Source organism: Bos mutus, chromosome 7, assembly GCF_027580195.1.
Source record: "Bos mutus isolate GX-2022 chromosome 7, NWIPB_WYAK_1.1, whole genome shotgun sequence".
Lineage (NCBI taxonomy): Eukaryota > Metazoa > Chordata > Mammalia > Artiodactyla > Bovidae > Bos > Bos mutus.
This window is the reverse complement of record NC_091623.1, coordinates 44,087,515-44,115,346: the sequence shown is the minus strand read 5'-3', so window position 1 is coordinate 44,115,346 and position 27,832 is coordinate 44,087,515. Positions and strand designations below refer to the sequence as shown.

The window sequence follows — 27,832 nt, the reverse complement described above, 5'->3', positions numbered from 1 at the left end:
TCAGAAGCTTAGGGGACAGAAAGTTCTGTGCAAATTTCTCTTTATGCCATTTTTCAGCTCCTTATTCCTGAGACTGAAAATGATGGGGCTAAGAAAGGGGGTAAAGACTGTATATATGGTGGTCATCAGAGTGTTATTGTCCATAGAATGGGGGCCTTTGAGCTTCAGATAGATGATGGAGGCAAAACCATAGTGCACGACCACTATGGTGAGGTGGGAGACACAGGTGGAGAAGGTCTTGTGCCGGCCCTCAGTGGAGGGGATCCTCAGGATGGCGGCCACGATGAAGACATAGGAGAGGAAGATGAGGAATAAGCAGCCCATCAGGGCTGTGACACAAACCAAGATTACAGCTATGGTGACAGAGGCTGTCTCCTTTCCACAGGCCAACTTCAAGAGGGAAAGCACATGGCAGACAAAATGGTGTATCTCCTTAGACCCACAGAAGGTGAGATGAAAAACTATCAATGTCACCATCAACCCCACAACTGAGCCACCAGCCCAGCACCAGGACACAAGACGGGCACAGTCACGGGTGCTCATGAGCACGTTGTAACGCAGGGGGTGGCAGATGGCCACATAGCGGTCATAGCCCATGATCATGAGCAGGAAGGAGTGGGTGTAGCCAAATGTAAAGGAGAAGAACATCTGGCTGGCACAGGCCACAAAGGTGATGGAGCGATGGGTGGAGACCATGTCCACCAACATTCGAGGGGTGACCGCAACAGTGAACAGGATCTCGGAGATGGAGAGGGTGCACAGGAAGAGGTACATGGGGGTGTGGAGGCTGTGCTCCCTCCAGATGGTGCCCATGATGAGCAGGTTCCCCAGCAGTGTGAACAGGTACATCAGCAGGTACAGCAGGAAGAAGGTGGGCAGGAGCTGCTGAGGGAAGTTGGAGAAGCCAATGAGGATGAATTCAGACACTGTGCTGTAGTTCTGACCAGACAAGGATGCTGCATCTGGGGAGATCAGAAACAAGATGAAGGCCCAGTGGTTAAAACAGAGGCTCTAACATAGATTAAATGGCAATTGCAGAGCTCTATATGCTATATATTCAAGGGTTTCTCAGCAGTAAAGAATTCACCTGCAATGCAGGACATGCAGGTTCAATACCAGGGTTGAAGAAGATCCCCCCTGGAGAAGAAATGACAACGCATTCCTGTATTCTTTCCTGGGAAATCCCATGGACAGAGGAACCTGGCAGGCTACTGTCCATGGGGTCAAAAGAGTGGGATATGACTTAATGACTAAACCACCATCCTAAATATTCATTTTCTTAGCTTGTCTGGGTCTTACAATCTTCATCAGTGAGATGGAATAAATCATAATACTTCTTACCATTTAGTAGCGTGATAAAGATAAAATGAGATCCTGTACACTAAATACTGAAGACATAGTTTGGCCTCTAAGTTTTTGTTAACAATGATGAAAAGAAATAAAAGATTCAGGTTTGTAATTAAGACAGACATAGATGGTCAGGGTCATATTCTTTTGAATACTGTGCCTGTTGTCAAAAATATGTTTGGATCTTGGATTTATAAATTTTCACTGAGAGTCTTTGCCTTTAATTGAGTAACCAATTTATATTTATTTTAATACTATTTATTAGTACTCATTTCTCTCAATGTATCTCATATTTTGTATTTAGTCTTTTATAGGAACTGAAGAGAATGCTTGAAAATAAATAGATGGAAAAATATATGCTGGGCAAATTTGCATCAAAAGAATGATGAGGAAACAATCCTGAAAGCAAAAAAGAAAGAAGGAAAGAAAGAAATTTAATGAAACAATAATCATAATACTGCTGTTGAAAGAAAGTGAAAGTGAAGTCACCCAGTCATGTCCAACCCCATGGACTGTAGTCTACCAAGCTCCTCCTTCCATGGGATTCTCCAGGCAAGAATACTGGAGTAGGTTGCCATTTCCTTCTCCAGGAGCTCTCCCCAACCCAGGGATTGAACTCGGGTCTCCCACATTGTAGGCAGACACTTTACCATCTGAGCCACCTGGGAAGTCCCTATACCGTATGCCAATAAAAGGAGCCAGGTTCCCTGAAGGAATAGCCCAGGGCATGGAAGCAAGCCTAGGACATCTCTGCAACAGTTCAATGGAACTTTCACTGAGCAATTGTTAATGTTAAAGGATGCTGGAACCAGATTGAAAATGTGTCCACTGGAATAGGTGAGCATCAGAAAGACTGATCATATGCAGAGGATGAAGGAACAAGCTAAATGACACCATGAAGACACAATCAGAAAATCCAGAACCTGACATGTTCCATAGAACAATTGGTCTGGTCTCATGGGAATGGCAATCTACTTCAGTATTCTTGCCTGGTGGGCCACAGTACATGGGGTCACAAAGAGTCAGATATGACTGAGCAGCTAACACCACTACTACACTACATCAATAAGCCAGGGTCATGAAATTCAAGGGACATAACAATCATATGCAATATAGGGTAGTAGATTAGATGCTAATTTACATAAGATATTTGTAAGTTTTATCACTTCATGGGAAATAGATGGGGAAACAGTGGAAACAGTGTCAGACTTTGTTTTTTGGGGCTCCAAAATCACTGCAGATGGTGACTGCAGCCATGGAATTAAAAGACACTTACTCCTTGGAAGGAAAGTTATGACCAACCTAGATAGCATATTGAAAAGCAGAGACATTACTTTGCCAACAAAGGTTCGTCTAGTCAAGGCTATAGTTTTTCCTGTGGTCATGTATGGATGTGAGAGTTGGACTGTGAAGAAAGCTGAGCGCTGAAGAATTGATGCTTTTGAGCTGTGTTGTTGGAGAAGACTCTTGAGAGTCCCTTGGACTGCAAGGAGATCTAACTAGTCCATTCTGAAGGAGATCAGCCCCGGGATTTCTTTGGAAGGAATGATGCTAAAGCTGAAACTCCAGTAGTTTGGCCACCTCATGCGAAGACTTGACTCATTGGAAAAGACTCTGATGCTGGGAGGGATTGGGGGCAGGAGGAGAAGGGGACGACAGAGGATGAGATGGCTGGATGGCATCACTGACTCGATGGATGTGAGTCTGGGTGAACTCTGGGATTTTGGTGATGGACAGGGAGGCCTGGCGTGCTGCGATTCGTGGGGTCTCAAAGAGTTGGACATGACTGAGTGACTGAACTGACTGAACTGAAGGAATTAGAGAAGACTTTTATTATGGCATGAATGAATGATGGGTTATGAATAATATCAAGGGATTATTCTTAATCTAGTTACCCATTTTTAACTGTGATGTTGTTGTAAAAAGGCTGTGAAGGAAAATATTACTAGTTTAAAAGCACACAGAAGTGGAAAATTTATGCACATAGAAAATGTCAAAGGGGAATAGTTTATGAAAGGTAAAAGAACATTGTAGCCACCTGCATATATATAATTAACCTATATAATGATATACAGGTTGAATATTAGGAATAAATATTCAAAATAACTTTGGTGAAATAGCTATAAAGTCAATGCTAGATAGATTTTTAAATTAAAGTTGGAAATTTTAACAGAGTTCTAAAATGATATGCAATTTGGAAGTTATTAAATGAAATTGATAAGAGTGAAAGGACAGAGTGAAAAAGCTGTTTGGAAACTCAACATTAATAACACTAAGGTCATGGCATCCAGTCCCATCACTTCATGGCAAAAGAAGGGGGAAAAGCAGAAGCAGTGACAGATTTTATTTTCTTGGGCTCCAAAATTACTGTGGACAGTAACTGTAGCCTTCACTTGCTACTTGAAAAGAAAGCTATGACAAACCTAGACAGTGTATTTAACAGCAGAGACGTCCCTTTTCTGGCAAAAGTCCATATAGTCAAAGCTATGATTTTTCCAGTAGTCATATATGAATGTGAAAGTTGAACCATAAAAAGAAGGCTGAGTGCTGAAAAATTGATGCTTTTGAATTGTGGTGTTGGAGAAGACTCTTTAGAGTCCCTTGGATTGCAAGGAGACCAAAACTGTCAGTTCTAAAGAAAATCAACCTTCAGCACTCATTGGAAGGACTGTTGCGGAAGCTCCAATACTTTGGCCACCTGATGCCAACAGCCGACTCATTGGAAAATACCCTCATGCTGGGAAAGATTGAAGGCAAAAGGAGAAGGGGGCTGCAGAGGGTGAGATGGTTAGATAGCATCACCAACTCTGTGGACATGAATCTGAGCTAACACTGGGAGATAATGGAGGACAGAGGAGCCTGGAGTGTTGCAGTCTATGGAGTCACAAAGAGTCAGACACAACTTAGTGAGTGAACAGCAACAACAATTCCAATGGATTAATAACATTCAGATGTTAGCTCCTGGACATAGGAGGGCTGTGTACTAAGTGAGATTAAATATTTCTTTCATTCACATAGAGGACTTTAACAAAAATTTTCCTATCAGAGCTATCAGAGTCCCTTGGACAGCAAGGAAATCAAGCCAGTCGATACTAAAGGAAATCAGTCCTGAATATTCATTGGAAGGACTAATGCTGAAGCTGAAGCTCCAATACTTTGGTCCCCTGATGCGAAGAACTGACTCCCTGGGAAAGACCCTGATGCTGGGAAGATTGAAGGCAGGAGGAGAAGGGGATGACAGAGGATGTGATGGTTGGATGGCATCACCAACTCGACGGACATGAGTTTGAGCAAGCTCTGGGAGTTGGTGATGGTCAGGGAAGCTTGTCGTGGTGCAGTCCGTGGGGTTGCAAAGAGTCGGACATGGCTGAGTCACTGAACTGACTGACCTTGTTTAGGACATAGAGAAATCCTCCATCTATTTCAAAGTACAAATAATATGTAGATTATAATACACTAAAATTGGAAATCAATAAAGAAAGGATAGCCTTCCAAATTCCATGAGTTAGATTTATTAAGCAATCTTTTGTGTCAATATTAAATTGATGAATAAATATTTACAAAGATAATTTAAGTATCAAACGTCAAAGTTTTAAGCTAAAAGAGTACTACAATGGGAATGCACATTTTAAAATGTATTGAGAAGAAACATTATCCAGAAAATCATACTTAGTACAACCCACACTGGGTGATAGATTAACAAGATAAAGCCAAGAAGAAAATGCCAATGAAAAAGCATAAAATTAAAATTGGAAATAACTATAGAAATAATGGATATCTTTAAATGAATGAAGTAGTAATAAAATATAAGAAATGGCTTGAATTCTCAGAGACACATAAATTGCAAAACTAGTATGAGAAAGAAATAGAAACCATTTCAAAAAAGTTTTAAAGAAGTTGAAATGGTTAGAGACCTTCCCTTCCTACAATTCATTAGACACAGTGAGTTTACAAGTGAGTGCTCATAAACCTTTAAGGAACAACTGATTAAATCTTATACATGCTTTTCACATAAAAGGGGGAAAAAGGGAAAAATCTGAAATCTGCTAAGCTGATTTCATCATTCTAAATTCTAAAACCAGGTAAACTGTTGTAAGAAACAATTATGGGCCCACTTTACCTATCCAAGCAAGTTTTAAAATCCACTGTAGGATGTCACCTAATCAAATAAAATGATGTACAAAAATTAGTAAATTATGGTCAAGTGGTGTTGGTTTATCCCATGAATGGCAAGATGGTGCAGCATCATGTGATTTAGCACATAAATAAACTAAAAGAGAAAAATGATAGAATTCTTTTTATCAACGGAGGTGTACATTTTCTAATATTCAACTCCAATTATGATTTTTTAAATTTGTATATTATTGATGTAACACTGCATGAGTTTTAGGTTACAACACAACGTTTTGATGTGGGTGTCGACTCATGATTTTTTTTGCAAACTTTTTTACAACGTGAAATTGAAGGGGACTTAGCTAGATAAAGAATACACACTAGAAAACAAACAAATAGTATATAAGTGGGACTTTAACATGCACTATTTTATAATCAGAAAGAAGGCAAGGCTACTCACTGTTTCTGCTGTTCTTCGCCATGGAATTGAAAGTCATGAATGGTGCTACAAGGAAAGAAAAAGAAAGAAGATACATAAGGATAGGAAGGGATGTGACCTGATCATCTATCCAGAAAAGATAAAAGAATCAAGATGTAATATGTTAGAACATAAGAGGGCAGAATGCTACAAAAAGAAAGATCAACTTCAAAAAAATATAGTATGTATCAAAGTATTACACCAGCAGTAGTCATTCAAAATATAGACTTTAAGTTAAAATTAAGATAAACTCTCAGTAGTAACACAAACTGTAAACAACCATTTTTGGTCTCAGGATCCTTTTACAGTCAAACACTACTGAGGTCCTTAAAGGGCTTTTGTTTGGGTGAGTTGTAACTATCAATTTTTATCACACCAGAAACTAAAACAGACAATCTTTAAAAGTATTTAGATATTAGTAAATTTAAAAGAACAATAATAAACTTGATACATGTTAATATTAACAACATATGTATACAAGAGTAACTATATTTTCAAAGACATTTATTGAGAAGAGTGGCCTGGCTTTACACTCTGGCAAATATACCTAAGGCCTACCTTGTAGGACACAGGTTGATGCTCACATCTGCTTCTTTATTTAGTCTGTGGTTATATACTGTTCTGGGCTCCACAGGGGGCGCTAGTGGTAAGGAAACTGCCTACCAATGTAGGAGACATGAGACACTGGTTCCATCCCTGGATGGGGAAGATCCCCTGGAGGAGAAAATGGCAACCCACTCTAGTATTCTTGCCTTGGAGAGAGGAGTCTGGAAGGCTACAGTCCACAGGTTCACACAACAGAGTCAGACACGACTGAAGCTACTTAGCATGCTCTAATATACTGCTTTAATTAGAGTGTATGATGAAAACACAAACTCACATGTAATTGGAAAAGTTAGGACTTGATGGATCCCCCAAATGAGTTTCCAGGATTCCCAGGGTTCCTCACACCACGTTGAAAAACTCTCTTATTATATAGAAATTAGCCAAAAACATACAATACTGCCAAAGACAATTTAATCATTAATAAAATTAGAACATGATTTGAATACTTGAAAACAGTCTACACCCTGTTGATGAGTTGAGCTAATTTTAATGAAATCAATTCTTCACCAAACGCTATCATCAACACAATTGCAGTTACAATTCCAGGAACTGACTGTGAACCTGCTAAAACTAACCTAAAATTCCTTCTTAAAATAGTTATAAAACTATACCCCTTAAAATTAGTACAAAACTTATGAAAGTGGAGTAAATAGGAGAGGTATGCCTTCCTGGGATACTGAGACACGTTATACAGTCATAGTCATTTTTTAAAGTATGAATTAAATTGTAAACATCAATTAACTTGAATCTATATCTCAGAAAATACCCCTTTATTATTAAAACTCTAATGTATGATAAGGTCAAACCACGTATCAAAGGGAAAAGATATGATTGTTTAGTATTTTCCACTAGGAAAATTGTTCATTTTAGGAAGCAAAGTAAACTTCAATTTCTGCCCAAGAACAAATGCAAAGTAGAATCTAGATAGATTCAAAACATAATATGTAGTATCAACTATAAAGTCAATAGGAGAGAGGGCAAAAGAATTGGTTTGTTAATTTTCAAAGGCACAAATGTTAAGAATATATTTTTAAAAGATATGAAAACGTCAACATTAAGGATTTTTATTCAAAGGAAATCCTGGATAAAGTTATCAGGCAGATGGAACATTGGGAAAAACAATCTGCACTGTGTAAAACTGATAAAGGAAAACTATTTAGAAAAATGGACAGAAAGTAGGAATCTCAGTACAGATATGGGCAGAAAGAATTACCCAGGCAAATATAAAGATGCTCAGTTAAAAAAAAAAAAAAAGGTGGAGAAGAGACAGAGAGAGGAATGGAATTTTGCTGAATAACTATTCAGTTTGCCAAATTAGAAAATGCTGTATTCATTGGATTATGGGGAGAAACGAATCCTCCTGCAATGCTGATAAGAATGTAGAATGATGAAAATTCAGAATATATACGCTCTGTTACTGTTTAATCATTCAGTCATGTCTGAGTCTTTATGACCCCATGGACTGTAGCCCGCCAGGCTCCTCTGTCTATGAGATTTCCCAAGCAAGAATACTGGAGTGGGTTGCCATGCCCTCCTCCAGGAGCCCAGGTAATTTTTCCCTTAGTAATCTCAGTGTATGAAAAGGCAAAAAAATAGGACACTGAAAGACAAACTCCCCAGGCCAGTAGGTGCCCAATATGCTACTAGAGATCAGTGGAAAAATAACTCCAGAAGGAATGAAGAGGCAGAGCCAAAATAAAAACAACACCCAGTTGTGTATGTGACTGGCAATGGAAGTAAAGTCTGATGCTGTAAAGAGTAATATTGCATAGGAACCTGGAATGTTAGGTCCATGAATCAAGGCAAATTGGAAGTGGTCAAAAAGGAGATGGCAAGAGTGAACATCGATGTTTTAGGAATCAGCAAACTAAAATGGACTAGAATGGGTGAATTTAACTCAGATGACCATTATATCTACTACTGTGGGCAAGAATTCCTCAGAAGAAATGGAGTAGCCATCGTAGTCAACAAAAGAGTCTGAAATGCAGAATTTGGAGGCAACCTCAAAAATGACACAATGATCTCTGTTTGTTTCCAAGGCAAACCATTCAGTATCACAATAATCCAAGTCTATGCCCTGACCACTAATGCTGAAAAAGCTGAAGTTGAAGGGTTCTATGAAGACCTACAAGACCTTCTAGTTCCAGGTCCCTGTAAAAAAAAAAAAAAAAAAAAACCACGTCCTTTTCATTATAGGGGACTGGAATGCAAAAATAGGAAGTCAAGAAATACCTGGAGTAACAGGCAATTTGGCCTTGGAGTACAGAATGAAGCAAGGCAAAGGCTAATAGAGTTTTGCCAAGAGAATGCACTGGTCATAGCAAACACCCTCTTCCAACAGCACAAGAGAAGACTCTACACATGGACATCACCAGAAATCAGATTGAGTATATTCTTTGCAGCCAAACATGGAGAAGCTCTATACAGTCAGCCAAAACAAGAGTGGGAGCTGACTGTGTGACTCAGATCATGAACTCCTTATTGCCAAATTCAGACTTGAATTGAAGAAAGTAGGGAAAACCACTAGACCATTCAGGTATGACCTAAATCATATTCCTTACTATTATACAGTGGAAGTGACAAATAGATTCAAGGGGTTAGATCTGATAGACAGAGTGCCTGAAGAACTATGGACAGAGGTTCATGACATTGTACAGGAGGCAATGATCAAGACCATCCCCCCCAAAAAAGAAATGCAAAACCGCATAATGGTTGTCTGAGGAGGCCTTACCAATAGCTGTGTAAAGAAGAGAAGTGAAAGGCAAAGGAGAAGAGGAAAGATATACCCATCTGAAAGCAGAGTTTCAAAGAATAGCAAGGAGAGATAAGAAAGCCTTCCTCAGTGATCAGTGCAAAGAAATAGAGGAAAACAATAGAATGGGAAAGACTAGAGATCTCTTCCATCCAGTCCTATCACTTCATGGCAAATAGATAGGGAAACAGTGGAAACACTGGTTGACTTTATTTTGGGGGGCTCCAAAATCACTTCAGATGGTGACTGCAGCCATGAAATAAAAAGACGCTTACTCCTTAGAAAGAAAGTTATGACCAACCTAGACAGCATATTAAAAAGCAGAGACATTACTCTGCCAGCAAAGGTCTGTCTAGTCAAGGCTTTGGTTTTTCCAGTAGTCATGTATGGATGTGAGAGTTGGACTATAAAAAGAGCTGAGTGCAGAAGAATTGATGCTTTTGAATTGTGGTGTTGGAGAAGACTCTTGAGAGTTCCTTGGACAGCAAGGAGATCCAACCAATCCATCCTAAAGGAAATCAGTCCTGAATATTCACTGGAAGGACTGATGCTGAAGCTGAAACTCTTAGTACTTTGGCCACCAGATGCAAAGAGCTGACTCATTTGAAAAGACTCTGATGCTGGGAAAGATTGAAGGCGAGAGGAGAAGGGGATGACAGAGTATGAGATGGTTGGATGGTATCACCGACTCAATGGACATGAGTTTAAGCAAGCTCCAGGAGTTGGCAATGGACAGGGAAGCCTGTCGTGCTGCCGTCCATGTGGTCGCAAAGAGTTGGGCATGACTGAGTGACTGAACTGAACTGAATGTCACTAGGGCTTTGCCTCTAAGTATTATTGACTGTAGGAGTCAACCTGGACACAGAATCACCAGGACAATGAGAAACTTGTTTGGAGTGAGGATTGTCTTTGGAGTGAGGAAGACTATAGTTTAACTGGAAAAGGAAAGCAACAATGCACCCACTCAGAAAACAAGACTCTGACATTAACATCTTTCTGGGCTTCATTTCTCCCTCAAGCATTCATGTCCCCACTGAGTAGTTCTGGATTTTTCTGTCTCCTCTCCATCCATATGGCTCCATCTCCTTCTCCTGGACTACAGCTCCAGGTTCCACCCATGCCTCCTGCTCTGTTCCCACTCCACTCTGGCTTTCAGAGAAAAATTTTGAAACGTACACAAGATATGCAGTCATCAGACCCGGGGTTCAAACTCCAGCTCTCACTGTGTGTTTTTGAGAAGGAACGTTCTAGTGCTGAGCCACCCTGCCACAATGGAAAATGAGCGTACGCAGAAGCCTCATTCAGAGATCCATGAGGATTCACATAAGGGCTTAGGGTTTACCAAATAAATGTAGTTATCACTGACTTTGAGATTGCATTTCTGGTCTGGTTTGCTGTCATCCTTCTGTACCTAATGGTACCGATTGGCCCCATTTTAAATGTATGGTCTCTGAGCCCCATGGAGCACTTAGAACCTCACTTAATCACACAATGCAGTCCCTCCAGGAGTCTGATTGAACCCCCACTCTCTTCTCCAACTCTATATCATTGCTATAGTTCACCTTCCCATTTCCCACTTGGTGGAAAGGCCATGATTCCTGAGGCTGGGGCTCTCCCAACTCCTATGACAGGTGAACTGAATTCTGTGTCTCTGGTCTCATGGAGGAGGCCTCACACAGAGATGCTGAGCACACATCACACGCAAATCACATGAAAGCACCCAGCTCATACCTCTGTCTCCCCTAGAGCCTCCTTTCCAGATTAGCAGGGGCCACTTTGGGCCAGACTGCGATAGAGCAGCAGATAAGACATACACAGAACAAGGTTTCTCAGCTTCAGTACTCGTGATATTTGGAGCCAGATTATTCCTTGGCTGTCCTTTTCACTGCTTTAATGTTCAGCAGAAACCTTAGGTTCAACCAACCAGATGCCATTGGCATCCGCTTCTCAACATATATTTTGAACAACCAAAAAAATTCCTGATATGTCCAAACGTCCACTGTCAGGTAGAATCACCCTGGGCTGAAAATCACTGACCTAAAAGCCACAAAGGGCACCTAGGTTAGGCAAGAACTCAGGATACAGATGGGCAAACCGAGAAGATCCCCAACAGCCTCCCAGAAAATAAGATCCTCTCTTATGACCCTTCTTCCCAGCCCTGACCTCATGCCCAGGCTAGGTAGCACCATCCACATCTGTAGGATTCTTCCTTCCTACCCTCTCCCTGTTGATCCCCCTTTGCCTGGGCTGCCTCTCCCAAGAAATGCCAGCAGAGGAGGACAGAAGAAGGTCTCCTTGTTGCTGTCAGCAGCATCCACAGGCAGGCATGCAGTCAGATCTAAGGGGTCCTGGAACTAATAGGGTGCTTTATCCCTGCTGCAGGTTCCAACAGGCTGTTCCCAAGAGTTTCTTCAAGAACCAACCTGAAACAGCAGTCCTTTGGGTCTGGAGAGGCCAAGAGGGACCTCAGGGGGTCTGCTGGGATCTTCAGTCTCTACCTGCTTTTCCAACTATCCACACAAAACAGGATTCCCTGTTGCCTCTCTCTGCCCAGAGAAGCTGCAGTCCCTACTGAGGGCTGAGGAGCACCTTGTCTTGGGAGAGACAAGACTGGACACAGATGCCCAAACCCCTCAGGGTCAAGTCAGAGAGAAGGCAGGAGAAAAGGAGCACAGAGTGAGAACCTAGGGCTATGCTCCCTTGTGTAAGGGCAGTTGGAAGGCTTCCCAGAATAAGGGTGATTTGGAGAATGGTTTCTCTGGAGTATTATAAGTGCTCAGCGTCTTCTAACCAAGCTGGAAAGCCTTACCTCTCTTCTCAATCAAGTTCTATCCAAACCATCTTGCCCTGTTGATCTAAAGCAGAAAATGTGACATTAGCATATGCCTCCCTTTGATAAAATATAAATATTTGATTTTTTGGTATTTGTCTCTCATTCCTCATTTGTCTCTCACTCAGCCTATAAAACTCCTAGTATCTTAGGATTGGGGCTTCCCAGGTGGCGCTAGCGGTAAAGAACCCACCTGCCAATGCAGGAAATGTAAGAGACATGGGTTTGATCCCTGGGTTGGGAAGATCCCCTGGAAGAGAACATGGCAACCCACTCCAGTATTCCTGCTTGGAGAAGTCCATGGGCAGAGGAGCCTGGCTCCTTTGGCTACAGTCCATAAGGTCGCAAAGAGTCAGACACAACTGAAGTGACTTAACACACACACACACACATCTTAGGATTGGTAAGAGTGTCTTTTTTATGCTGAGAGAACTGGAGGCTAGGGGTCTAGATAACTTCAGGGTGGGGGCTGGTCTCCAGAAAGATTAAGCATGATAAGCGGGTGAAGCTGTCAGCTCCACCTGTTAGACATCCAGTGAGAGGAGAGGGGCTCTAGATTAAGGTAAGCACCAATGACCAATGATTTAATTAATCATAGCTCTCTGATGAAGCCTTTATAAATGCTCCCTGAACAACAGAATTGGGAGAGTTTCTAAGTTGGTGGTGCTGGTAGAGTGATGTATCCAGAGAGGGGTGGAAGTTCCTTATACCTTCCCCCAAACCTTGCCCTATGCATCCCTTCTATTGGGCTGTTTCTGAGTCATATCTTTTATAATAAAAAATACATGAACCATAAATTTCCAGATGTTCAAGCTGGTTTTAGAAAAGGCAGAGGAACCAGAGATCAAATTGCCAACATCCGCTGGATCATCAAAAAAGCAAGAGAGTTCCAGAAAAACATCTATTTCTGCTTTATCAACTATGCCAAAGCCTTTGACTATGTGGATCACAATAAACTGTGGAAAATTCTGAAAGAGATGGGAATACCAGACCCCCTGACCTACCTCTTGAAAATCTGTATGCAGATCAGGAAGCAACAGTTAGAACTGGACATGGAACAATGGACTGGTTCCAAATAGGAAAAGGAGTACATTAAGGCATTACTTTGCCAACAAAGGTCCATCTAGTCAAGGCTATGGTTTTTCCAGTGGTCATGTATGGATGTGAGAGTTGGACTGTGAAGAAAGCTGAGCACCCAAGAATTGATGCTTTTGAACTGTGGTGTTGGAGAAGACTCTTGAGAGTCCCTTGGACTGCAAGGAGATCCAACCAGTTCATTCTGAAGGAGATCAGCCCTGGGATTTCTTTGGAAGGAATGATGCTAAATCTGAAACTCCAGTACTTTGGCCACCTCATGCGAAGAGTTGACTCATTGGAAAAGACTCTGATGCTTGGAGGGATTGGGGCCAGGAGGAGAAGGGGACAACAGAGGATGAGATGACTGGATGGCATCGCCAACTCGATGGACATGAGTTTGAGTAAACTCTGGGAGTTGGTGATGGACAAGGAGGCCTGGCGTGGTGCTATTCATGGGGTCGCAAAGAGTCGGACATGACTGAGTGACTGAACTGAACTGAACTGAAGGCTGTATATTGTCACCCTGCTTATTTAACTTATATGCAGAGTACATCATGAGAAACGCTGGGGTGGAGGAAGCACAAGCTGGAATCAAGATTGCCGGAAGAAACATCAATAACCTCAGATATGCAGATGACACCAGCCTTATAGCAGAAGGTGAAGAAGAACTAAAAAACCTCTTGATGAAAGTGAAAGAGGAGAGTGAAAAAGTTGGCTTAAAGCTCAACATTCACAAAACGAAGATCATGGCATCTGGTCCCATCACTTCATGGCAAATAGATGGAGAAACAGTGGAAACAGTGGCAGACTCTTTTGGGGGGCTCCAAAATCATTGAAGATGGTGACTGCAGTGAAATAAAAAGACACTTGCTCCTTGGAAGAAAAGTTGTGAACAACTTAAACAGCATATTAAAAAGCAGAGACATTACTTTGCCAACAAAGGTCCGTCTAGTCAAGGCTATGGTTTTTCCAGTAGCCATGTATGGATGTGAGTGTTGGACTATAAAAAAAGCTGAGCACCAAAGAATTGATGCTTTTGAACTGTGGTGTTGGAGAAGACTCTTGAGAGTCCCTTGGACTGCAAGGAGATCCAACCAGTCCATCCTAAAAGAAATCAGTACTGAATGTTCATTGGAAGGGCTGATGTTGAAGCTGAAACTCCAATACTTTGGCCACCTGATGTGAAGAGCTGACTCATTAGCCTCCAATTAAAATAAATAAATTTACTTAAAAAAAAAGAAAATAAAAGACCCTGATGCTGGGAAAGATTTAAGGCGAGAGGAGAAGGGGATGACAGAGGATGAGATGGTTGGATGGCATTGCCAACTCTATGGACATGAGTTTGAGTAAACTCTGGGCATTGGTGATGGACAGAGAGGCCTGGTGTGCTGCAGTCCATGGGGTCGCAAAGAGTTGGACACGACTGAGAGACTGAACTGAACTGAACTGAATAGCAATCAAAGCACTTGCCTGAGTTCCATGAGTCATTCTATCAAAGTGTGGAACCTGAAAAAGGGGTGTGTTGTGGAAAGTTCCAACTTTTTGGCCAATTTGAATGGAAGTGTGAGTCCCACAGGCACCCAGTACTTGCAACTGATGTCTGAAGTGGGGACAGTTTTGTGGGCTTGGGCCCATCACCTCTGAAGCCTGACAGTAACTCCAGGTATCTGGTGTCAGAATTGAATTGAATTGTAGGACACTGAGTTAATGTCCAAAGTTGGAGATCTATCCTTTATATGGAAAGAAGCCACAGAGTTGGTGTCATAAGTGTTATGAGTAAAAACAATTGACTCCTTTCTCCTTCTGTCTTGTCAGCAACACTGTCCACTTCACTCCTGTTCAGTTCAGTTCAGTTGCTCAGTCGTGTCCGAGTCTTTGGGACCCCATGAATCCCAGCATGCCAGGCCTCCCTGTCCATCACCATCTCCCAATGTTCACCCAAACTCATGTCCATCGAGTCGGCGATGCCATCCAGCCATCTCATCCTCTGTCGTCTCCTTCTCCTCATGCCCCCAATCCCTCCCAGCATCAGAGTCTTTTCCAATGAGTCAACTCTTTGCATGAGGTGGCCAAAGTATTGGAGTTTCAGCTTCAGCATCAGTCCATCTAATGAATATTCAGGACTGATTTCCTTTAGGATGGACTGGTTGGATCCCCTTGCAGTCCAAGGGACTCTCAAGAGTCTTCTCCAACACCACAGTTCAAAAGCATCAATTCTTCGGTGCTCAGCTTTCTTCACAGTCCAACTCTCACATCCATACATGACCACTAGAAAAACCATAGCCTTGACTAGACGGAACTTTGTTGGCAAAGTAACGTCTCTGCTTTTTAATATGCTTTCTAGGTTGGTCATAACTTTCCTTCCAAGGAGTAAGCGTCTTTTAATTTCATGGCTGCAATCACCATCTGCATATTTTGGAGCCCAGAAAAATAAAGTCTGACACTGTTTCCACCGTTTCCCCATCTATTTCCCATGAAGTAATGGGACCAGATGCCGTAATCTTCGTTTTCTGAATGTTGAGCTTTAAGCCAACTTTTTCACTCTCCACTTTCACTTTCATCAAGAGGCTTTTGAGTTCCTCTTCACTTTCTGCCATAAGGGTGGTGTCATCTGCATATCTGAGGTTATTGATATTTCTCCCGGCAATCTTGATTCCAGCTTGTGTTTCCTCCAGCCCAGCGTTTCTCATGATGTACTCTGCATATAATTTAAATAAGCAGGGTGACAATATACAGCCTTGACATACTCCTTTTCCTATTTGGAACCAGTCTGTTGTTCCATGTCCAGTTCTAACTGTTGCTTCCTGACCTGCATATAGATTTCTCAGGAGGCAGGCCAGGTGGTGTGGTATTCCCATCTCTTTCAGAATTTTCCACAGTTTATTGTGATCCACACAGTCAAAGGCTTTGGCCTAGTCAATAAAGCAGAAATAGATGCTTTTCTGGAACTCTCTTGCTTTTTCGATGATCCATCGGATGTTGGCAATTTGATCTCTGGTTCCTCTGCCTCTTCTAAAACCAGCTTGAACATCTAGAAGTTCACAGTTCAAGTATTGCTGAAGCCTGACTTGGAGAATTATGAGCATTATTTTACTAGCGTGTGAGATGAGTGCAATTGTGCAGTAGTTTGAGCATTCTTTGGCATTGCCTTTCTTTGGGATTGGAATGAAAACTGACCTTTTCCAGGCCTGTGGCCACTGCTGAGTTTCCTAAATTTGTTGGCATATCGAGTGCAGCACTTTCACAACATCATCTTTCAGGATTTGAAATACCTCAACTGGAATTCCATCACCTCCACTAGCTTTGTTTGTAGTGATGCTTTCTAAGGCCCACTTGAATTCACATTCCAGGATGTCTGGCTCAAGGTGAGTGATCACGCTATCATGATTATCTGGGTCATGAAGATCTTTTTTGTATAGCTCTTCTATGTAGTCTTGCCACCTCTTCTTAATATCTTCTGCTTCTGTTAGGTCCATACCATTTCTGTCCTTTATCGAGCCCATCTTTGCATGAAATGTTCCCTTGGTATCTCTAATTTTCTTGAAGAGATCTCTAGTCTTTCCCATTCTGTTGTTTTCCTCTATTTCTTTGCATTGATCACTGAGGAAGGCTTTCTTATCTCTCCTTGCTATTCTTTGGAACTCTGCATTCAGATGCTTATATCTTTCTTTTTCTCCTTTGCTCTTCACTTCTCTTCTTTTCACAGTTATTTGTAAGGCCTCCCAAGACAGCCATTGCTTTTTTGCATTTCTTTTCCATGGGGATGGTCTTGATCCCTGTCTCCTGTACAATGTCACGAACCTCCGTCCATATTTCATCAGGCACTCTATAATCAGCTTAAAATCTGGCTATTCAACTCAGTCCAGAGTGCCTACACATGTCTGCCCTCGCCTCTCCCCATCTCTTCCTAGGTCTCACCACACCCAGCCTACTCCCCATCACAGTATCCACAAACAGCTTTCTACATCAAGAATCTAATGATGCTGCTTGTGCTTGAAACCAACTCTGTGGTATCACTGCTTTGGAAAGTTGATTGGCAGCATCTGTTCCAGGTGAACATAGATCTCTGCTGTGATTCAGCAATTACACACCTAGGTGCAGACCCAGTGGAGCACAAATAAGCATTATTTACTAAAGGACATGTACTAGTTATTCACAGGAATATCATTTATAGGATCCATAAAGTGGAAACAACCCAAATGCCTATGAATATGTTCATATCATGGAATATCTTATAAACTTTTTGTAAGTGTATTTAAAATATTTATGGTACCCCCATTGCCCTTAGAACAAACTTCAAATGGCCCTCATAGTCTTGCCTACTCTTACCCTTCCCACCTCTATGCCTTCATATTCCAGAAACCCCTGAACCACATCTAACTCTCCAGGGCTCACCACACACACCATTGTCCCTGAATGCACCATGATTTTGTCACCTTGATATTTTGCACTTTTCTGTCCCCTCTATGTAGAAATCCCTGATCCTATTTCCTGCCTCACCTGCATCACATCTACTTACCCTCCGGGTCTCATTTTAGACATCATTCCTCTCTAGCAGTTTTCTTTAAGCCCCAGGCTGGTCTTTGATTGACACTCAGCTCCCGCAGACCCTTAGGATTTCCTCATCACACCTCAGACCCCTCTGTTTTGTCATCTTTGGTTACATGACAGCTTCCCCACTGGACCCTAAGAAACATAGGGAACAGATCACCTCTGTCTTTGACCACTGCTGTGCACCATAATTCTTTCTATTTCAGCATTGGGCTCATGATACAAGATATCCGTACAGATGAGCATCAGTTGATTTATTTAGAGAAAGAACCTGATTCTAGACTTCTGCTCAGCTCTATCATGTAAAGTCCTTGCCAGTTCTCAGTGAAGCCAAGGTGGCTATTTCAAGTTAAGCAATCATTCTATTTTTTTTTTAATTTTATTTTATTTTTAAACTTTACATAATTGTATTAGTTTTGCCAAATATCAAAATGAATCCGCCACAGGTATACACGTGTTCCCCATCCTGAACCCTCCTCCCTCCTTCCTCCCCATACCATCCCTCTGGGTCGTCCCGGTGCACTAGCCCCAAGCATCCAGTATCGTGCATCAAACCTGGACTGGCAACTCGTTTCATACATGATATTTTACATGTTTCAATGTCATTCTCCCAAATCTTCCCACCCTCTCCCTCTCCCACAGAGTCCATAAGACTGTTCTATACATCAGTGTCTCTTTTGCTGTCTCGTACACCGGGTTATTGTTACCATCTTTCTAAATTCCATATATATGCGTTAGTATACTGTATTTATGTTTTTCCTTCTGGCTTACTTCACTCTGTATAATAGGCTCCAGTTTCATCCACCTCATTAGAACTGATTCAAATGTATTCTTTTTAATGGCTGAGTAATACTCCATTGTGTATACGTACCACAGCTTTCTTATCCATTCATCTGCTGGTGGACAACTAGGTTGCTTCCATGTCCTGGCTATTATAAACAGTGCTGCGATGAACATTGGGGTACACGTGTCTCTTTCAATTCTGGTTTCCTCAGTGTGTATGCCCAGCAGTGGGATTGCTGGATCATAAGGCAGTTCTATTTCCAGTTTTTTAAGGAATCTCCACACTGTTCTCCATAGTGGCTGTACTAGTTTGCATTCCCACCAACAGTGTAAGAGGGTTTCCTTTTCTCCACACCCTTTCCAGCATTTATTATTTGTAGACTTTTGGATCGCAGCCATTCTGACTGGCGTGAAATGGTACCTCATAGTGGTTTTGATTTGCATTTCTCTGATAATGAGTGATGTTGAGCATCTTTTCATGTGTTTGTTAGCCATCTGTATGTCTTCTTTGGAGAAATGTCTATTTAGTTCTTTGGCCCATTTTTTGATTGGGTTGTTTATTTTTCTGGAGTTGAGCTGTAGGAGTTGCTTGTATATTTTTGAGATTAGTTGTTTGTCGGTTGCTTCATTTGCTATTATTTTTTCCCATTCTGAAGGCTGTCTTTTCACCTTGCTAATAGTTTGCTTTGATGTGCAGAAGCTTTTAAGGTTAATTAGGTCCCATTTGTTTATTTTTGCTTTTATTTCCAATATTCTCAGAGGTGGGTCATAGAGGATCCTGCTGTGATGTATGTCAGAGAGTGTTTTGCCTATGTTCTCCTCTAGGAGTTTTATAGTTTCTGGTCTTACGTTTAGATCTTTAATCCATTTTGAGTTTATTTTTGTGTATGGTGTTAGAAAGTGGCCTAGTTTCATTCTTTTACAAGTGGTTGACCAGATTTCCCAGCACCACTTGTTAAAGAGATTGTCTTTAATCCATTGTATATTCTTGCCTCCTTTGTCAAAGATAAGGTGTCCATATGTGCGTGGATTTCTCTCTGGGCTTTCTATTTTATTCCATTGATCAATATTTCTGTCTTTGTGCCAGTACCGTACTTCCAAACTCATTCTATGAGGCCACCATCACCCTAATACCAAAACCTGACAAAGATCCCACAAAAAAAGAAAACTACAGGCCAATATCACTGATGAACATAGATGCAAAAATCCTTAACAAAATTCTAGCAATCAGAATCCAACAACACATTAAAAAGATCATACACCATGATCAAGTGGGCTTTATCCCAGGGATGCAAGGATTCTTCAATATCCGCAAATCAATCAATGTAATACACCACATTAACAAATTGAAAAATAAAAACCATATGATTATCTCAATAGATGCAGAGAAACCCTTTGACAAAATTCAACGTCCATTTATGATAAAAACTCTCCAGAAAGCAGGAATAGAAGGAACATACCTCAACATAATAAAAGCTATATATGACAAACCCACAGCAAACATTATCCTCAATGGTGAAAAATTGAAAGCATTTCCTCTAAAGTCAGGAACAAGACAAGGGTGCCCACTTTCACCATTACTATTCAACATAGTTTTGGAAGTTTTGGCCACAGCAATCAGAGCAGAAAAAGAAATAAAAGGAATCCAAATTGGAAAATAAGCAATGATTCTAAATGCTCCTCTCTTTAACTGTATGTTGTCATGGATATTCCCCTACACTTTTATTCTCTTACCATTATTTTAATTTTTATTTATTTATTTTAATTGGAGGATAATTACAATATTCTAGTCAGAATGGCCATCATCAAAGAGTCTACAAACAATAAATGCTGGAGATAGTGTGGAGAAAGGGATCCCTCTTGCACTGTTGGTGGGAATGAAAACTGATATCATCATTATGGAGAAAAATAAGGAGATTCCTTAAAAAACTAGGAATAAAACTACCATAAATATGACCCAGCCATCCCACTACTGGGCATATACCCTGAGGAAACCAGAATTGAAAAAGACACAAGCACCCAATGTTCATTGCATCACTATTTACAATAGCTAGGACATGGAAGCAACCTAGATGTCCATTGGCAGGTGAACGGATGAGGAAGCTGCAGTACATGTTATTTTAATTTTAAGTGTAGGATCCAACAAGGAGGGATAAAGGAACTAACTTATCTGGAATGTCCTCTATTTTCCAGACTGCAAAACACACAAAATCCATTATCACATTTACTCTTCACACCCATCCTACATCAGTTCAGTTTAGTTGCTCAGTCATTTCTGACTCTGCAACCCCATGGACCGCATTATGCCAGGCTTCCCTGTCCATCACCAACTTCTGGAGCTTGCTCAAACTTATGTTCATCAAGTCGGTGATGCCATTCAACTATCTCATCCTCTGTCGTCCCCTTCTCCTCCTCCCACCTTCAATCTTTCCCAGCATCAGGGTCTTTCCCAATGAGTCAGTTCTCCACATCAGGTGGCCAGAGTATTGGAGTTGCAGCTTCAATATCAGTCCTTCCAATGAATATTCAGGACTGACTTCCTTTAGAATTGACTAGTTGGATCTCTTTGCTGTGCAAGGGACTCTCAAGAGTCTTCTCCAACACCAACAAGGTGAGAACTATTTGTCAAACAAAGAGAGTGAGGCTCCAAGAGCTTTTAATACATTCCAAAGTGGTGGTAACAGGAGATGGTTTCAAGAACAAGTAGCATCATTAGATTCTTGATATAGAGAGCTCTTTCTGGATGTTGTGAGGAGAGCATGCTGCTGACAGCAGGGGTGGGTGAGATGAGACCTAGAAAGAGATGGGGAGAGGTAGAGGGAGGGAGGTGCAGGCACCCTGGACTGTTGAATGGCCAGATTTGAAGCTGATTACAGGAGTGGAGTGGGCAGGGTTGCTGACTAGACAGAAGGAGATAAAGGCCAATTGTTTTTACTCACAACACTTAAGACACCAACCGTGTGGCTTCTTTCCACACCAAGGATAGTTCTCCAACTCTGCACACCAATTGGGTGTACTACAATTCATTTCAACTCAGACACTAACTACCTGAAATTACTGTGAGACTTCAGAGGTGAGGAGCTCGCTTCAGACATTGGTTGCAAGTACTGAGTGCCTGTGGGACCCACACTTCCATCTGAATTGGCCAAAAAGTTGAACTTTCCAAAACCCACCCCCTTTTCAGATTTCACACTTTGATAGAATGACTCATGGGACTCAGGCAAGTGCTTCAGTGGCTATGACCAGTTTATTATCAAAGACACAGCTCAGGAACAGCCAAATAGAAGGGGAGGCATAGGCAAGGTGTGGGGGAAGGTGCAAGGAGCTTCCATCCCTCCCTGGACGCACCACTCTACCAGCACCTCCATGTGGTCACCAGCTTAGTAACTCTCCAAATTGTGCTGTTTGGGAAGCATTTATAAAGGTTTCATCACAGAGCCATGGTTAATTAAATCATTGGCCATTGGTGTTTAACTTATTCTATAGCCCCTGGCCACTTGATTCAAAGAGCTAACTCACTGGAAAAGACCCTGATGCTGGGAAAGATTGAAGGCATGAGAAGAAGTGGACGACAGAGGACAAGGTGGTTGGATGGCATCATCAACTCAATGGACATGAGTTTGAGCAAACTTTGGGAAAGAGTGAAGGACAGGGAAGCCTGGCGTGCTATAGTCTAGGGGATCACAAATAGTCAGAGATGACTGAGCAACTGAACAACAGCAGCCTTTCCTTTCGAGACTGGGCTTTCCGACCTCTTATGACAGGTGGACTGAATTCTGTCTCCTCTGGTCTCATAGAAGATGATTCACACACCAGTGCTGAGCAAATACACATACACGTCACAGGAGTGCACCCATTTCACACCTCTGTCTCCCCTAGAGCCTCCTTCCTAGGTTAGCAGCAACCACTTTGGGCCAAACCAGGATATAGCAGTAGAGACAAGGCACACATAGAACAAAATTTCTCATGGTTGGTCTTTCTGGAGACCAGCCCCCATCCAAGCTACGTAGAGGCCCCCAGCCTCCAGTCATCTCATCAGCATAAAAAAGAAACCTATCACTCCTAAGATACTAACACATTTACCTACTGAGTGTCAGGAACAAGATGAAGAATGAGAGATCAAATATTTATATTTTATCCTAGGGACACATGCTATTGTCAGACCATCTGGTTTAGATCAGCAGGACAACAGGAACAGGTTAGAACTTGACTGAGAAGAGAGGTGAAGCTTTGCAGTTTGGCTAGAAGACACTGAGCACTTACATCACCCCCAAGAGAAGTCATTCTCCAGGACCCAGCTCCAAGTCACCCTTTTTCTGAGAAGTCTTCCGACTGCCCTTTCCCTGAGGGCACCACAGTGGATTCTCAGTCTGGACTCCTCTAGCTCTTGCCTTCCCTCTGACTTGACCCTGAGGGGGTTGGGCATTTGTATTCAGCCTTTTCTCTCCCACAGCTAGTTGCTCCTCAGCCCCCAATAGGGTATGCAGTCTCTCTAGTTGGCAGAGGAAGCAGAGAGTACAGGTGCCAGAGAGTCCTCTGAGGTCCCACCTGGTTTCTCCATACCCAGGGGACTGCCCTTTTGGTCTGGTTTCATGGACAGACTCTTGGGGAACAGTCTGCTGGAGACTCAGCAGGGATAAAGCACACTGTATCAGGGAGAGGAGCCCTTAGGTCTGACCCCACGCCTGCCTGTGGATGCCACTGACAGCAACAAGCAGGACACTCTCTTCTGCCCTTCCTTGCTAGCCATTTCTTGGAAAAGACAGACCAAGCAGAGCAGGGCCAGGAGAGAGAGGGTAGGAAGAAATGTGCGTCCCTAGTTCTCGCTTAGCCTATGTGCCCCTGGCAACGTGTAGGACTGCGGTTCTGAGCCCAGGCTGATTCTGGTCCACCGTGTACATTTGGACATAAACAGGAATTTTTTTAGTTGTCACAGTTCGTGGTGAGAAGGGGATGTTATTGGCATCTGGTTAGTAAAGGCCAGTGTTTCTGCTAAACATTGTACAATGAAAACGACAGCCAAAGGATGATGTGGCCCGAAATTATCATGAATGCTGAAGCTGAAGCTGGGTACTCTGATCTGTTTATGTTCTTGCACGTTTATCTAGATTTCCATATGCATATCTTTTCAATTTTTTAATTCTCAAGTTAATGGGCTTTAATTCATTAGAGACCTTTTAGGTTTACAGACAAACTGATCAGAAAGTATAGGGAGTTCCCACTTACCTCCTTTGCTATATAGTTTCTTCTGTCATTTACATGTTGCATTAGTATGAGACATTTGTTTTGAGGGACCTATATAGATACACAATAATTAACCGGACTCCAAGTTTACATTAAGCTTCGCTCTCTGTGATACATTCTATGGGTTTCGACAAATGTGCAGTGACATGTATCAACTGTTCCCCTTTCATGTAGTTTCATGTGCTATATTTTTAATGTGGAATTATAGAGAGTTCACTCTGTTTTCTGCTTTATTCACTCAATTTTATTTTTAAAAATCCACTTACAATGCTTTGTGTACACCTGGCTGGGGCTCCAGTGTTTGCTTCCATCCCATCTTTCTGCCTTCTTCAGGCTTGTCCAAGTCCCCCACTAATAAAAGGAACATCCTCTTACCTGCTCCCCTATAAATAGGTTTGAGAAATTGAAATATACTTAGGACCAAATTTGCTGGAGTACAGAGCAAGCCTATTCTGAATTTCCATCATTCTACATTCTCATCAGCATTGCAGGAGGATTCTTTTCTCCCCATAATCCAAGCATTTTCTAATTGGGGGAATTAAATAATTATACAATGAAATTTCCCTGTGTGTGTACGTGTGTGTGCCCACTCCCCTTCCCTGTTTTACTGAGCATCTTTACATTTGGCACATCTTTACAAATTCCTGTAATTTCTCTGCTCATATCTGTACCAAGGTTTCTAATTCGTGTTCATTTTTCTAGGTAGTATTTCATTGTCAGTTTTACACAATGCAATTATTTTTCCCAATATTCCATCTGCCTAATAACTTTGTCCAGGATTTCCTTTGTGAATAAAAATCCTTAATGTTGATGTTTGCATTTTTTAAAATATCCTTAGCATTTGTGTCTTTGAATACCAACAAACTAATTCTCTTGCCCTTTCTTCCATTAACTTTGGTTGAGATTACATATTTATGTTTTGATATCACATATTTATGTCTTGAATCTGTCTGAATGCCACTTTTGCATTTGTTCTTGGGCAGAAATTCAGATTTACTTTGCTTCATGAAATGAACAGTTTTCCCATCAAAAAGAAGTAAACAATCTTATCTTTTCTCTTTGATTTATGCTGCCACCTTTACTAGGATTTGAATAATGAAGGGATATTTTCTGAGATATGAAATTGATTTAATCAGTGCTTCCCTAGTGGCTCAGTGGTAAAGAATCTCCCTGCCAATGCAGGAGATGTGAGTTCAATCTCTGGGTCGGGAAGATCCCTTGGAGAAGGAAAATGGCAACCCACTCCAGTATTCTTGCCTGGGAAATCCCATAGACAGAGGAGAATGGCGGGCTACAGTCCATGAGGTTGCAAAAGAGTCATACATGACTTAGCGACTAAACAACAAAGAACATGTCTAATCCAGGTTCACACTTTTAAAAAGTGGCTATGACTATAATTTTCTCACTACCCGAGAGGGTATATCTCTCTTGTTTACTTAATTTTTAACATTTTACATCTTGATTTTTTAATTTTTTTTTTTCTGGATAGATGATAAGGTCACTTCCCTTCCTATCTTTATGTATCTTCTTTCTTTGTAGAACTGCTCATGGCTTTCAGTTCCATGTTAAAGAACAGCAGAGACAGTGAGTAACCTTGGTTTATTCCTGTTCCTATAGAATGTTGGGTGCATGTAAAGGTCCCCACTTAGTATATAATATTAGCTAGGTTTCTAGTATGTATTCTTTATCTAGCCGAGAAAGTCCCCTTCAAGTTTGTGTTGTAAAAAGGTTTTTTAAAGAATCACAAATAAACATACATATATCAAATCATTATGCTGTACACGTAAAACTAATACAAGGTTATATGTCAATTATATAAAAAAGTTAAAAATCATAAATAGTAGTTTAACTTTAGAAAATATGTTCCTTCCTGGATCAAAAGAATTCTATCATTTTTCTTTTTCAGTTTGTTTATGTGATAAATTAATGATGTTGCACCTTCTTGTCATCCATATTTATCACCTGATCATAACACACTAATGTTAATACATCATTTTATTTTGTTAAGTAATATCTTTTAATGGATTATAAAATTTGGAAGGATAGGTAAAGTGGACCTGTAATTGTCATTTCTTATAACATTCTTACCTGGCTTTAGAATCAGATTGCATTAACCTGATGAAATGAGCTCAGCGGATTTCATTTTTTTTTTAAGCATATGTGTAAGATATTCATCAAGTATTCCTCAAAGGTTTAAGAGCACTCACTTGTAAACGGGGACTAATGATTATAGGAAGAGAAAGCCTTTAATCATTTCAGTTTCTTTAAAACTTTTTTGAGTATCTAGGGTCTCTATTATTTTCTTGTACTAGTTCTGCAATTTTATATGCTTCTGAAAATTCATTCATTTCATTTTTTGTTTCAACTTCTTTTTTTATATAAATTTATTTTAATTGGAAGCTAATTACTTTACAGTATTGTATTGGTTTTGCCATACATCAACATGAGTCCGCCACGGGTGTATACTTGTTCCCCATCCTGAACCTGCCTCCCACGTCCCTCCCCATACCATCCTTCTGGGTCATCCCAGTGCACCAGCCCCGAGCATCCTGTATCATGCATCGAATCTGGACTGGCGATTCGTTTCACATTGGACAAAGTAGCTTGATAAATATATTTAAAGATCCGTACGCCCCTCATAGTAACGTTTTAGGTTAAAACTTTGACATTTGATGCTTACATTATTTAATTATAAATATTTCTTCATTTATTATATTATTTAATACTGAAACAAATGATTATTTGTTTATTTCCCACTTATGGAATTTGGAAAGCTACTGGTTCTCTACTGATTTCCATTTTTAGTGCATTTCAATCTATTTATTATTTATACTTCCAAGTGAATAAAAATGTTCTCTATGTCCTAAAACAGTGCAAGATTTGGTTAAGGCCCTCTGCATACTTGAAAAAATGTTTAATTTTGTTTGGAGAAGAACCTAAGTATGCCTAGGAGCTAATGTTTGAATATTATTAAAGAATTGCAATGAATAATTCCCAAATTGCATTTCTAAGCTCTGTTTGAACTTCCAACTTCAATTTTTTTTAATCTATCTATCTAGTACTGATTTAGTATTTCTATAACTATTTCATTGAAGTTATGTTGAATATTTCTTCCTAATATTCAAGTGTATATTGTTGTATGTGTTAATCATATATATGCAGGTTGCTACAATTTTCTTTCAGCTAACATAAAATATTCCTCTTAGGCCCATCCTGTGTGCATATGTGTAATTTTTATATTTCAATATGATTTTAAACTGGTTATATTTTCCTTCACAGCCTTTTTACAACAAAAATCACATTTAAATGAATAACTAAATTAAGAATAATCCCTATTATTTGTATTTTATCATTCATTCACACCAGAAGAGACTCTAGTTCCTTAAAAATACTTTCCAGCTACTTATCTAAATCAATACCCCATATTGTATATTGTTATCATGGCCTTTGCTTGTCTATTCATTTTTTCTTGATACTGGCTTATTGATGAGAACAGACCAACTGTTCTCTGTAGGGTTTCACCTTCTAGATTTTCTGATTGATCCCTCATGGTGTCATTTAGCTTATTCTTTCATCCTTTGCACGTGATCACCTTTTTTGATGCTCAGTGGGCATGTTTTGAATCTGGTTCTGGCATCCTTTAACATTAACACATTTTCAGTGAAAGTTCCATTTTACAGCTGAAGAGGTCTCTTAAGCTTCCTTCCGTGACCAGATCACCTCTCCAGGGAACTTGGTTCTTTTTACTGGCATATGGTAACAGAGATCTTATGGCTATTATTACAATTAATTTCATTGTTCCTGCGTTCAAGATTGCTGCCTCGTATTTCCTTTGGTACACATTTTCCTGGCATATATTTGTCCATTTTTTTATTTTCAAATTTTCAATTTGGTTCTTTAGAAGAGCAAGTACAAAATGTGAGATAGGATGCCAGAAGTGAGTACCAATAAAATAGTTTGAAAATAAAGATGAATGGGTTACTCAATAAAAGGACAAATATTATCAGAGAGGAAAGATTTTTCAGAATGCTAATAACCAAATATATGTTTT

The 27,832-nt window shown here is 40.7% G+C and overlaps 1 protein-coding gene across 1 annotated transcript; it reads right to left on the bottom strand.

Annotated features, from left to right (window-relative positions):
• On the bottom strand, positions 1-27,331 carry LOC102268567 (olfactory receptor 10H3). The gene is made up of 2 exons (XM_014480936.2): positions 27,304-27,331; positions 1-962 (listed from the first exon to the last, which is right to left on the bottom strand). Exons 1-2 carry the CDS (start codon positions 27,329-27,331, stop codon positions 1-3), a joined length of 990 nt encoding a protein of 329 aa, XP_014336422.2.
• Between the last annotated feature and the right edge of the window lie 501 nt (positions 27,332-27,832).